At 42.6% G+C, this 14,192-nt stretch overlaps 1 protein-coding gene across 1 annotated transcript in view; it reads left to right on the top strand.

Moving 5' to 3' along the window:
• The first annotated feature begins 3,267 nt into the window (after nt 1-3,267).
• Nucleotides 3,268-14,192, top strand: part of LOC111974574 (metal transporter CNNM4) — a 49,224-nt gene continuing 38,299 nt past the window's right edge. The window contains exon 1 of the mRNA XM_024002409.2: nt 3,268-4,669. Within this exon, the coding sequence (XP_023858177.2) occupies nt 3,268-4,669 (1,402 nt within the window). The remainder of the gene's footprint in view (nt 4,670-14,192) is intronic.

Below are 14,192 nucleotides of genomic sequence, written 5' to 3'. Positions count from 1 at the left end.
ACCTTACCCCATTCAAAGGCACATAAATATTTTGTCTTTCCCATTCACCCTCTGAAAGGCACACATACACAATCCATGTTTTAATTGTCTTAAAAATCCTTCTTTAACCTGTCTCCTCCCCTTCATCTACAATAATTGAAGTGGATTTAACAAGTGGCATCAATAAGGAATCATAGCTTTCACCTGGTCAGTCCATAACTAGATTTCCATCCAATTGGCGACAAATGTTCATGCAAATATTCTAAAATCTGCATGAAGAAAATATGCATTTTCCCACCAGTGGTGTTTCCACCAAACTGACTTGTTGTAGATAAAAATCCATGTGTGGTGACATGCACACAAAATGTACTTTTTAATGCGTTTCCATTGAATTTTGAAGTTAGTGCGTGCAATAGTAAATGTGCCTAGTCTAGTCTTGGCACATGCGCTTTAGCCAACAGCTCGCAGATACAGTGTGGGCTCTGCGGGCAGGTTAGTCTACGTGATGAGATTATTATGGATAACAGCAAGAATATTTGTATTTGTCAAATGTCAGTCAAGCATCGATCATCATGTCACCAGAATAAGACCCTCAACATTTATTAGAAAGGATCATCAAGCTCATACCGTGCACTTTCACCACCCTGTGACGTCCATCATAATTTATTTTATATTTATCCTAATAGCCTAAACTGCATGGTTTCCCAAGTCATACTGGGAGGACCACACACCACGTGACTGTCACGTTCGTTATAATGAGTGGACCAAGATGCAGCGTGGTATGTTTCCATCCTCTTTATTTGGAAGAGAAACTCAAAGAAAAAACAGTAAAACGAAACGTGAAGCTCAAATGTAGTGCTCGCAGGCAACTATACCTAGACAAGATCCCACAAAACACAATGTGGAAATGGCTGCCTAAATATGATCCCCAATCAGAGACAACGATAYACAGCTGCCTCTGATTGGGAACCATACCAGGCCAACATAGATAATTAATCACCTAGATAACCCACCCTAGTCACTGTCACGCCCTAACCAACACAGAGAATAAACAGCTCTCTATGGTCAGGGTGTGACAGTGACTCCAAGTTTACTTAGATATGATGGTTATTTTATCAACATTTGGCACTTATAAAATTGTACCGAAACTTCCGGTTTCCGTCACAGCTGTCGTGATTTTTTAAATATACGGTATGACTTTATTCYTTTAAAAACTGTGGATGTGCCCCCCCACATTCTGAAATTTCCCCCCCAGTTTTATCATTGAAATGTGATACAAAACAAGGCAACAGTGTGCTTTAGGACCTTACTTTTTAACTCTGCATTGTTGGGAAAGGGCTTTTTAGTAAGTATTTCAAGTCTACACCTGTTGTATTCGGCACATGTGACAACTAAAATTTGATTTGATTTCAACCAGAAAAATCTATGTGATGACGTTGTAACAACATCAACATTTTCAAAGTCATCAACATAAGGGCATTTCGTAATTTTTATTCTAAATCCAATGACATGGTGGCTTTTGTTGTTGATTTCACATTGAGTTCACAACTCAACCAAATGTAAATCAAAACTAGGCGTTGAACTAAAAGTCTATGACTTTTGTCAAGACAGAATTCATCCCTTACAGGTGGTAAGATATCCTAATATTTACAGACTATAAATTAATTGAGCAAATGTTTGGTCACGGAAAGTTAAAAAAAAAAACTGTTTGTTTTCCAATACAGTGAACATACATACATATAGTATGGTCATCACCTCCACATATTTATCTGCTGTAACAACTAGGCTTACACTGTCTGTATTTTTTCATTTGGTAATGGTGTGAATGTTCAAAATAAAAGAAACTAGTCCATTCAGAATAAAATAACACTCCTATGGAGAAATTACATTTAACTGACAATACAGGAATAGACCACAACTCTAAACAAGAGAACCTGTGGTGTCTTTCTGTGGTTTGTACACAAGGGGGCGAACTAACACTGAGACATGAGCTACAATACTTCACACACAGGATGGAAATAGGGGAGTTGTAAAAGGTTAAAATTGAGTAGAACCCACTCTAATTATTTTCCTCTAACGCATACAGGGACCAGGATCTCTTCTAGCATCTATTTTGTCCTGACTCTTGCATTATGGCAGCTGGCTGAAGACTCCATGAAAGCTAATTTCCAAGAAATCCCATTTGTGTTGTGTTGGCCACCAAAGCAGGTCATGATCTAGGTAACAGTGGCAGATGCCAGAAGCACCAGGCATATACTAGGACATACAATGCCCTGCTGCCAGTCCCTCATAACAAGATGGGTATCTGCATTGACAATGTAGTACAGGTACTAGCTGTCCTATCAATATGAGCCCCCACATGTCAGTAAAAACAAGCCTATTTTCAAATGTTTGAAAATATATTGCAGGTTAGGGCGCACTCAGTTTGAAATACATTTTATACCACAATACTGAAATTCTCTCATCGCTGTCCAATCAGAGGGGGGTCTTTTGTAATGGTGTACTGTTTACCAACCAGGTGGGGGTGCCGTGGGCTGTATAGGAGCATGTGCAGACTAAAAGTATACAGTGTGTGATAATAAAACAACAAACAAACCATGCCAAAAATGTTTTTGATACGCTGTAGTCCATTTAAAAATATAAAAAAATTATTGCATCCCACCATGAAGGGGCTGTCTGCCCCTCTGGGCACAGACGTCTATTCCACGTTGGTTAAATTTCCACATTGGTAATTTCATTGAAATGATGTGGAAACAACATTGATTCAACCAGTGCGTGTCCAGTGCTGCATTAATTTTTAGACTTATAAATTAATGATATGTACCCAATGACTTGAAGAATATAACTTATTAATGCCTTATGAGCTTAGTTCAACTGTTGTACCCCATCAGAACCCCAAATATAAGCTTGTTTTACTCAAATGTTTGCAAACAAAGTAAATGTAAACTAACAAACTATATAGCCTCAAAACTTGGTTTAAGCTATAATTTTGATATCATGGATGGTCAGTCCTTGCATCCATATCTCTGTCTATGAATTTGAAAGTGGGTATGCTTCTACAGTCCCATCCCTCAGCTTTTGACTGAAACAGGGGCGGGGAAAACGCTTTGTTATTGTTTCAACTGCTGATTGTCGCTAAAAAAAACAAGAGCAGAGGGGCTCGCTCATATTCATTATGTGATGTCTCTGATGTGGATTGGATGCACAGTAGCATTATGTTAATGATGGGCGGGCTGTGCAGAATGAGTAGGTGATGTCAGCTCCCAGTTAGCACAAAGGGAAATAAACATGGCGACAGACTGGAGTGTCTGGCAGGGATATACACTAACTTTAATAGTTTGCCTATGGTGGACGGCAGGCACAGGAGCCGAGACGAGGGTCCCGGAGACTGGTAGTCCCACCCGGATCTTCGGCATGCGMCTCGAGAGGAGTGACAAGCCGGCCACGACCACCAATGACGGGGTGATTCAGGTAACAGAAGAGAGCAACATCTTCCTGAGGTTCTACGGGCTACAGATTCTTCCTGACACCTCATCACAGATCAGATTCACCGACCATGAACATGAGGAAGGTGATGTTACCAGCAACAATGCTCCTTTTAACAGGACTTGTGCAGACTATAGCAAAGATATCGTTATCAGGGGTGGCATGAACGTGAGCCACCTCCGAACCTGGGGGGTTCTGAGTTTGAAAATCAAGCCTCTCCGGAAGAGCGAGCCCCAGAAGGAGTATGGGCTGTGCGTCCAGGAAAGCCAGGATGGCAAGTGGTACCTGTTGGGTGAGGATGACGGGAGGCTGCGGGTGGTGGAGGAGAAGAAGTCCATGCTTCCTATGTGGTTCCAGTGCATCCTCATCTGCTGCCTGCTGGTACTGTCAGGTATGTTCAGCGGGCTTAACCTGGGACTCATGGCCCTGGATCCTATGGAGCTCCGGATAGTCCAGAGCTGCGGTACCGAGAAGGAGAAGAGGTACGCCAGCAAGATCGATCCCATTCGGAGGAAAGGGAACTATCTGCTATGCTCGTTGCTTCTGGGTAATGTGCTTGTAAACACAACGCTCACTATCCTTCTGGATGACTTGATAGGGTCAGGCCTGGGTGCTGTGGTCGCCTCCACTATAAGTATTGTCATATTCGGGGAGATTGTGCCCCAGGCTCTGTGCTCTCGCCACGGTTTGGCTGTAGGAGCCAACACTATCATGGTGACCAAGTTCTTCATGTTGGTCACCTTCCCCCTGTCATGGCCCATCAGTAAACTCCTGGACTGTGTCCTGGGCCAGGAGATTGGTACTGTGTACAACCGGGAGAAGCTAGTGGAGATGTTGAGAGTGACGGAACCATACAATGACCTGGTCAAAGAGGAGCTAAACATGATCCAAGGTGCGCTCGAGCTCAGGACCAAAACCGTTCAAGATGTCATGACACCGATCATTAACTCCTTCATGATCCACAGCGACGCTGTGCTAGACTTCAACACCATGTCAGAGATCATGGAGAGCGGGTACACGCGCATACCGGTGTTCGAGCACGAGCGGTCAAACATTGTGGATATCATGTTTGTCAAGGACCTGGCTTTCGTTGACCCGGATGACTGTACGACGCTGAAGACTATCACCAAGTTCTACAACCACACGGTCCACTTCGTGTTCCATGACACCAAGCTGGATTCCATGTTGGAGGAGTTCAAGAAAGGTTTGTTTGGATACGGGGTCTGAATCCCAAATGGCACCCTATTCCCTATGCACTACTTTTGACCAGGGCCCATAGGCCTCATTTGGGACACAGTCAGGGTCACAGGGAGGGAAAGTAGTGAGGGTAATGTGATGAAGGTGGTTTTGTTCACATTGATTTGTTTGTTTACCTTGTCAGTAAACAAGTTATTTACAACATGCTGATGGGGGCTCTTACCATGGAAGTGTGTGTGTGAGGTGAGGTGATAGGATTCAACTCCTCTGTGTGTGTGTGTGTGTGTGTGTGTGTGTGTGTGTGTGTGTGTGTGTGTGTGTGTGTGTGTGTGTGTGTGTGTGTGGTGTGTGTGTGTGTGTGTGTGTGTGTGTGTGTGTGTGTGTGTGTGTGAGAGAGAGAGAGCAAGAGAGAGAGAGACATGTCACTGTGGCACACCTCACCCTCACCTGACAAATGATCATCTGACAAATGATCACTTGACAAAAGACAGAGACACTTGTGCACAAATACAAACATGTTTTCTCTCACTCAGTTTCAGCCACGTTTAAGTGGTTGTTGGAGAGCAGGTGTAGTTATTGATTCTTTCTGTGGGCTTGTTTAATGTTTTCAGTATCTCTTGTCTGGAGTATGCTTCCTGCTATGTTCCTGGTTTACCCCATCCGATCTCTCACACTGTCTAAACGTATCATATACCTTATCTATGTTTATGTTTCCATTCATTTAGAATTAGAACCCCAGCAGCCTTGTAATGCTCATTCTACTCTCATCATATCACTCAACCTTGAACAACATAGTTCAACCTTGAACAACAAGGGCTGGCAGATTCAAATCAAATCAAATGTTATTTGTCACATGCGTCGAATACAACAGGTAACCTTACAGTGAAATMGTTACTTACAAGCCCTTAACCAACAATGCTTTAAAAGTTTTTAAGAAAAAAACGTTTAAGTAAAAAATAGAAAATAAAAGTAACAAATAATTAAACAGCAGCAGTAAAATAACAACAGCGAGGCTATATACAGGGGGTACCGGTACAGAGTCAATGTGCGGGGGCACTGGTTAGTAAAGGTAACTGAGGTAATATGTACATGTAGGTAGAGTTAAAGTGACTATGCATAGATAATAAACAMAGAGTAGCAGCAGCTTAAAAGAGGGGTCTGGGTAGCCTTTTGATAAGCTGTTCAGGAGTCTTATGGCTGGGGGTAGAAGCTGTTAAGAAGCCTTTTGGACATAGACTTGGCGCTCCGGTAGRGCTTGCCATGCAGTAGCAGAGAGAACAGTCGAGGGTGGCTGGAGACTTTGACAATTTTTAGGGCCTTCCTCTGACACCGCCTGGTAAGGAGGTCCTGGATGGCAGGAAGCTTGGCCCCAGTGATGTACTGGGCTATATGCACTACCCTCTGTTGTGCCTTGCGGTTGGAGGCCGAGCAGTTGCCATACCAGGCAGTGATGCAACCAGTCAGGATGCTCTCGATGGTGCAGCTGTATAACCTTTTGAGGATCTGAGGACCCATGCCAAATCTTTTCAGTCTCCTGAGGGGGAATAGGCTTTGCCGTGCACTCTTCATGACTATCTTAGTGTGTTTGGACAATGATAGTTTGTTGATGATGTGGACACCAAGGAACTTGAAGCTCTCAACCTGCTCCACTGCAGCCCCGTCAATGAGAATGGGGGCGTGCTCAGTCCTCTTTTTCCTGTAGTTCACAATCATCTATTTTGTCTTGATGACGTTGAGGAAGAGGTTGTTATCCTGGCACCACACGGCCAGGTCTCTGACCTCCTCCCTAGAGGCTGTCTCATCATTGATGGTGATCAGACCTACGACTGTTGTGTCATCGGCAAACMTAATGATGGTGTTGGAGTCATGCATGGCCATGCAGTCATGAGTGAACATGGAGTACACGTACCCCTGAGGGGCCCCCGTGTTGAGGATCAGCGTGGCGGATGTGTTGTTACCTACACTTACCACCTGGGGGCGGCCGGTCAGGAAGTCCAGGATCCAGTTGCAGAGGGAGGTGTTTCGTCCCAGGGTCCTTAGCTTAATAATGAACTTTGAGGACACTATGGTGTTGTCACGATCGTCTAATGAAATAACGGACCAAGGCACAGCGTACGTAGAGTTCCACATGTTTAATCAAATGAAACTCACAAAAACAACAAAGAAGAACAAACGATATGTGAAGCTCAAGCAGTGCTCACAGGCAACTACACAGAAACAAGATCCCACAAAAACCAGTGGGGAAATGGCTGCCTAAATATGATCCCCAATCAGAGACAACAACAAACAGCTGCCTTTGATTGGGAACCATACCTAACCAAAATAGAGAATAACAAGGCTCTCTATGGTCAGGGCGTGACAGGTGTTGAACGCTGAGCTGTAGTCAATGAATATCATTCTCACATAGGTGTTCCTTTTGTCCAGGTGGGAAAGGGCAGTGTTGAGTGCAATAGATATTGCATCATCAGTGGATCTTTTAGGGCGGTATGCAGATTGGAGTGGGTCTAGGGTTTCTGGGATAATGGTGTTGATGTGAGCCATGATCAGCCTTTCAAAGCACCTCATGGCTACAGTGCTACGGGTCGGTAGTCATTTAGGCAGGTTACCTTCGTGTTCTAAGGCACAGGGACAATGGTGGTCTGCTTGAAACATTTTGGTATTACAGACTCAGTCAGGGACAGGTTGAAAATGTCAGCGAAGACTCTTGCCAGTTGGTCAGCGCATGCTCGGAGTGCACGTCCTGGTAATCCGTCTGGCCCTGCGGCCTTGTGAATGTTGACCTGTTTAAAGGTCTTACTCACATCGGCTATGGAGAGAGTGATCACATAGCTGATGCTCTCATGTATGCTTCAGTGTTACTTGCCTCGAAGCAAGCATAGAAGTAATTTAGCTCATCTGGTAGGCTCGTGTCACTGGGCAGCTTTCGGCTTTGCTTCCCTTTGTAGTCTGTAATAGTTTGCAAGCCCTGCCACATTCGACAAGAATCGGAGCCGGTGTAGTACGATTCAATCTTAGTCCTGTATTGACGCTTTGCCTGTTGGATGGTTTGTCGGAGGGCATAGCAGGATTTCTTATAAGCTTCCGGGTTAGAGTCCCACTCCTTGAAAGCGGCAGCTCTACCCTTTAGCTCAGTACGGATGTTGCCTCTAATCCATGGCTTCTGGTTGGGGTATGTACGTGCGGTCACTGTGGGGACGACATCATCAATGCACTTATTGATGAAGCCAGTGACGGTCATAAGACACAGTGGCAGAAACATTATACTCAAAATAAGTTACAAATAATGCGAAAAAACATACACAATAGCACAATTGGTTACGGGATCGTAAAATGACAGCCATCTCCTTCGGAGCCATTCTTTCACTGCATGATCCCTCGACTTTAGACACACTCACCCTCGCAGACACTACTTTTTGGTTTAAAAATATTGATTTAATCAACAATACACAACATAATCAGGGATGAAAGTAAGGCGGTGTAATAATTCAAACAAAATAGAAAGAAAACTGTAGGCTATTGCACCATTATTGATCATTACCACGTCATAGGCATGAACAATGTGCGAATGGACTTGTAAACTAGAGGTATAACCTACTGTACGCTGAAAAATGCGATGTGGTTCGACAATTGGCCGACACTGAGACACCTGGAGGGGGGTGGAGACAAGCACAAAGACAGGTGAAACAGATCAGGGTGTGACAGGTTATGTCAGTAACTTCCGGTAGCCACTAGACGCAGTTGTAATAAACACAGCTGTTTCTGTTTTCTTCCTACAAATGTTGCTCTATCTTTTGAAAGGTTTAAGCTATAAAATATTATGACCCCATCACTGAAAGACACGACTCTTTCCAGTTACAATGCCCACAAGTCTCATTAGAACAGAGTGGACCAGGCACTCATCATCAATTTGCTAGGTTTCCATCCAATTGCCATGCGAATATTTCCATCCAATTTTCATGCGAATATTCTAAAATCTGCATAAAAACAATATGAGCATTTTCCCACCAGAGATGTTTCCATCAAATTGATGGAGATAAAAGGCTGTGCATGATGACATACTGTATATAAAATACCTTTTGCAGTTAAATTCCCATGTACCGAATAAACATTTTAAGGTAAATGGGTTTCCATTGCATTTTACTGATGGGTTTCTCACCAAAAATGTTGCGTTATGTTGCATGTGCCCACTCTGGTATTGGCATGTGCGCCAACAACATATACGTTGTTGGCTAGAGCTCAAGTATAGCATACATGAAGAGATTATTATGGACAAAAATACAAAATAATTTTTATTTGTCAAACAGCAGCCAAGCGTCGATGATCATATCACAAAAATAAGACTCGAAAGGAGAGGAGAGGAAAGGAGCCTCATCTCATCACCTTGCAATTTCACCATCCTGTGAAGTTCATCATAACTTATATCATCTGTAGCCTAAAAAACTGCACCAAGGAGTTTTAGTGGGAAGACCACACAGCATGTCATCGCGTGACTCCAAGTTTACTTCGATATGATGGTTATTGTGCGTATATAAGCGTTTCCACGGACATTTCTCGCATATTTCATTTTACTGACACAAAATAATCCCACCTGGTCTAGTGTATTTTGTTTTGTAGACATTTGGAAAGTTTACCGGAAACATTTTCTGTTTCCATCAGAACTGTCATGACATTTTTTATCCGACCTCCACTTTACTCGCATTAAAGGGTTGGATGGAAACCTGTTTAGTGATGAAGTTCTTACAAAATTATTGCCTGATGATCTTCTGAACTTCCCAATACCTTCCTGATGCATTTCAGTCACTTGTCATAACCCCAATTAAAAAAGTCTACATTGGCCGTTGATTACATCCGGTTTTTACATGGTGGCGTCTGTCACGTTCCTGACCTTATTTCCCTTGTTTTGTATTTATTTAGTATGGTCAGGGCGTGAGTTGGGGTGGGTTGTCTATGTGTGTTTTTCTATGTTGGGGTTTTGTGTTCGGCCTGGTATGATTCTCAATCAGAGGCAGCTGTCAATCGTTGTCCCTGATTGAGAATCATACTTAGGCAGCCTGGGTTTCACGTTTGGTTGGTGGGTGTTTGTTTCCTGTGTCAGTGTTTGTGCCACACGGGACTGTTACGGTTAGTTCGTTTGTTATTTTGTATCGTGTCTTGTTTTCGTGTTATTAAAATCATGGAAACTTACCACTCTGCACATTGGTCCTCCGATCCTTCTCGCCTCTCCTCGTCCGAGGAGGAGGAAGAAATAGACTGCCGTTACAGCGTCGCAAAACAAAATGGATTTTAAAATGGGGTCGCGGACCAAAAAAGTTTGGGAACCCATGATGTACAGTAGATAGTCCTGGGTAAAATACTTACTTAGAAAAAAAAGATGCTATCTAGAACTATTTTTTCTAAGAGTGTAGGCCTACATGAATCACTGAAAAAGTCTGGTCAGTGGTCAATGTCCAGGTTATAGACTAGCTTCCTGTTGTAATGGCATGAAAAAACAACATGTTTATAATTTGTGCTCTGTAATGCAGTACAACATTACTCACCGATTTCTCATGAAGTGTGTGTATTCCTCATCCTAAAGGATACTCCATGGTGTGTATGCATCATCATTTCCTCGTCATAGAGGGATAATAACACAAACCTTTTATTTATCCAGGCTACATCACATGATTGTGATTGGGAGTCCTATAGCGCGGCGCGCAGTGTCGTCCGGGTTTAGCCGGCGTAGACTGTCATTGTAAATAAGAATTTGTTCTTAACTGACTTGCCTAGTTAAATAAAGTAAAAAATAATAATACATWTATGGCTAAAGTCTCTATTATTCCTCAATGTATCAGTCACTGATTAATATACATTTACATTTTAGTCATTTAGCAGACACTCTTATCCAGAACATTTTACAAGAGTAAATAAGGTTAAGTGCCTTGCTCAATGGCACATCAACAGATCTTTCACCTAGTCAGTTCAGGGATTAGAACCAGTGATCTTTCAGTTACTGGCCAAACATTCTTAACCACTAGGCTACCTGTAGCTTCATTACATCATTAAATATATCCCTAGTCTCTTCCCACAGCTGCTGTGTCTCCACGCCAGTTGTCAACTGTCTATAGATTGTCATTGTGTTCCTGGACCTTGTCTAACTGTGCTGGCAGATATATGCCCACCCTACCCTGTGCTTGGGCAGTTGTTAAGGACTGTGTATATGCGTGCATGCATGACAGTTCAATGAAATTGCTTCATGATAACTCAGCCCAATGTTTTTCATTGTCTATGAAATTTAGCCTTACCCTTTAGACATTATGTCTGGTCCTTGAGTCGATGCCCATGCCTGTGCAAACATCTAATTAGCATAATACAAAATGCCTGTTAAAATCCTTCTGTTTAAAGGTCCAATGCAGCTGTTTTTTTTATCTCAATATCAAATCATTTCAGGGTAACAAGTACCTTACTGTGATTGTTTCCAATTAAAATAGTCAAAAAGAAACTAAAATAACTTCTTAGCAAATAGCTTTTCTTAACCTTTCTGAACCACCCATCCCGGATCCGGGATAATTGTCATCAGCAACGCTGAATAGCATAGCGTAGCATAGCGCCACAGGTAAATAATATTACTAGAAAATATTCATATTCATGAAATCACAAGTGCAATATTGCAAAACACAGCTTAGCCTTTTGTTAATCCACCTGTCGTCTCAGATTTTGAAATTATGCTTTACAGTGAAAGCAATACAAGCGTTTGTGTAAGTTTATCGATCGCTCGACAAAACAATAAGTACACTTAGCATCAGGTAACTTGGTCACGAAAATCAGAAAAGCWATCAAATTAATRGTWTACCTTTGATGATCTTCGGATGTTTTTACTCACGAGACTCCCAGTTAGACAACAAATGTTCCTTTTGTTCCATAAAGATATTTTTTATATCCAAATACCTCCGTTAGTTTGGTGCGTTATGCACAGGAATCCACCGGAAAGAGCGGTCACGACAACGCAGACAAAAATTCCAAATTATACCCATAATGTCCACAGAAACATGTCAAATGTTTTTTATAATCCATCCTCAGGGTGTTTTTCAAATATCTATTCGATAATATATCAACCGGAACAGTTGGCTTTTCACTAGGACCGGGAGTAACAATGGCTGCCTTTCCCTTTTGCGCACAACTCACTCTGAGAGCCCCCACCTATCCACTTACGCAATGTGGTCGTTCACGCTCATTCTTCAAAATAAAAGCCTGAAACTATGTCTAAAGGCTGTTGACACCTTAGGGAAGCCATAGAAAAAGGAGTCTGGTTGATATCCCTTTAAATGGGCAATAGGGATGCATAGGAACAGAGAGGTTTCAAAAACAGGGGCACTTCCTGATTGGATTTTCCTCAGGTTTTAGCCTGCAATATCAGTTCTGTTTAACTCACAGACAAAATTTTGACAGTTCTGGAAACTTCAGAGTGTTTTCTATCCTAATCTGACAATTATATGCATATTCTAGTTTTGGGGGCTGAGAAATAGGCAGTTTCAAATGGGTATGTGTTTTAGCCAAAAACGAAAATACTGCCCCCTAGCCTTAAGAAGTTTTAAGCAATCATTTTGTTAGGACTGTCTAGGAGTGGTCTGAGTGGGGAGTGGAAAACTGAAAACTATTTGGTAGAAAAAAAGGTGCTATCCAGAACCCTTTTTTCTAAAGAGTGTAGGCCTACATGAATCACTGAAAAAGTCTGGTCAGTGGTCAATATCCAGGTTATAGGCTAACTTCCTGTCCTGCTCTGTTGTAATGGCATGGAAAACAGCATGTTTATCATTTATGCTCTTTCTTATTGGTCTATTAACTAATTGATCGCCTGGTGATGTCACATCGTTGGAAAGCTGTGGAGGTTGTTGTGAAGAAATCTGTTGACTGTTAAGCCTATGGTTTAAGGAAGTTGTTGCGTGGGTGTGACTCTCATCTGCTTTCTCAGAGCCTCTCTCTTTATTTCCTTCCTTTTCACTCTTTCTCTTCCTTCCATTCTCTCTTTTATCTTACCCCTCACTCTATCTCTCTCCTTCTGTCTTTCTCCTCTCTCTCTCTCATTCTCTTCCCTTCCCTCTCTCTTCCTCATCTCTTATCTTAAACAGTTGGCTCATTGTTTCATATTTCTTCATAGTCAATCATCGCCATCTGAACCTTGTACCCAGCAACATTCTCCACCTGTACAAGGCACTCCCTCCGACACATAGGGCTGAGCTCGGGACACACCGCTCTAGGGTGGAAGACTGTAAATTGACCTTTGGCACATATATCTAGGAACAGGAGTATGACCTTAGATCAGTATCTAAGCAACTTCATACTACTTCAGGTGAACAAGTGATACACACACACCACACATACGTACACACACATAAACACACACACACACACACCTTTATGACTACTGTCAGATGTTGCCTAATCCTCGTGCTGACAAGACCCGTCACGAGACAGTCAGACATGAGTGATTCTCTGTCTACTCCTCCTTTGTGTGTTAGACAACGCCAGGCCAGGGTGTTTCCCTTTCTGTTTCTCTCTCTATCGCTCTCACTCTCTTTCCCTCGATCAAACAGCTGGAAAGAGGAGTTAGGCCTAGGTGTTGCTTCCTCTCCTCGCTCCTCACTGTAGCTACTGGCTGCTGCTGAGGTTTTCATTGGGCGGTGTGAAGCACGTGTGAGGCCAGTGTGATGTGTTCTATTTTAACAAGACTGACCCCCAAGTGTTCTGCTGCCGAGTCACTGAGGGAGTCTTTGAATATCTCGTGCACACACACACATACACACACAGAACAGGTCAAGCCTAAGAATTTACCAACACTTTACCAATACATTGAGGCACTGTGGTCATAGGATTTAATTAGGTCAGAGATGGAGAAACACAACCTGAGAAATGTGATATGAACGTAGCCTTCCTGAAGTACAAATTCATTGCAGCTTTCACACAAAATCTATCCAGGCCTATTGAACTGTCAGTTAAATCAATTTTACCTCAAGATCTGATTTTGCTAAAAGCATAGACAGGGCAACAAAGTGTCCAATACTCCTTATGGCATCATGAAAGTGACAAATTAGGATTTAGTGGCCATCTTAATATCCCTCATTCTCTCTCTCAGCCTCAGAACATCTATTGTTTTGGGTACAACGGCAAAGTCTTTGTCTTGAAATACCACACAGGGATTTCACCAGCATAGGCATTAGGCATCCGTTTACTCCAAGCGGAAAAAGTTTTGCAACAAAAACAAGAGTTTCTATTGGACAAATTCAGGTAGGTCCCTCCCCTTTTGTTTCAGTTTGGTTTCTATCATAAAAGGTAAACGGTAACCGTTGCAAAACGTTTTGCAACAGACCGAACATTCTGCAAAGGAATTTGACTAATGACTACACCCCAGAAGTCTTGACCCTAAACCTAGACCACTTCCTCAACCACACCGTTTGCTCATATTGGGTGAGAAGGGGTGAATTGTGTAAGGTTGTCTGTTGCAACCACAACCACAACCAACCACACACACACACACACAAACACACACACACACA

Source organism: Salvelinus sp. IW2-2015, linkage group LG15, assembly GCF_002910315.2.
Source record: "Salvelinus sp. IW2-2015 linkage group LG15, ASM291031v2, whole genome shotgun sequence".
NCBI classification, from domain to species: Eukaryota; Metazoa; Chordata; class Actinopteri; order Salmoniformes; family Salmonidae; genus Salvelinus; species Salvelinus sp. IW2-2015.
This window is presented reverse-complemented; position numbering and strand designations above follow the sequence as displayed.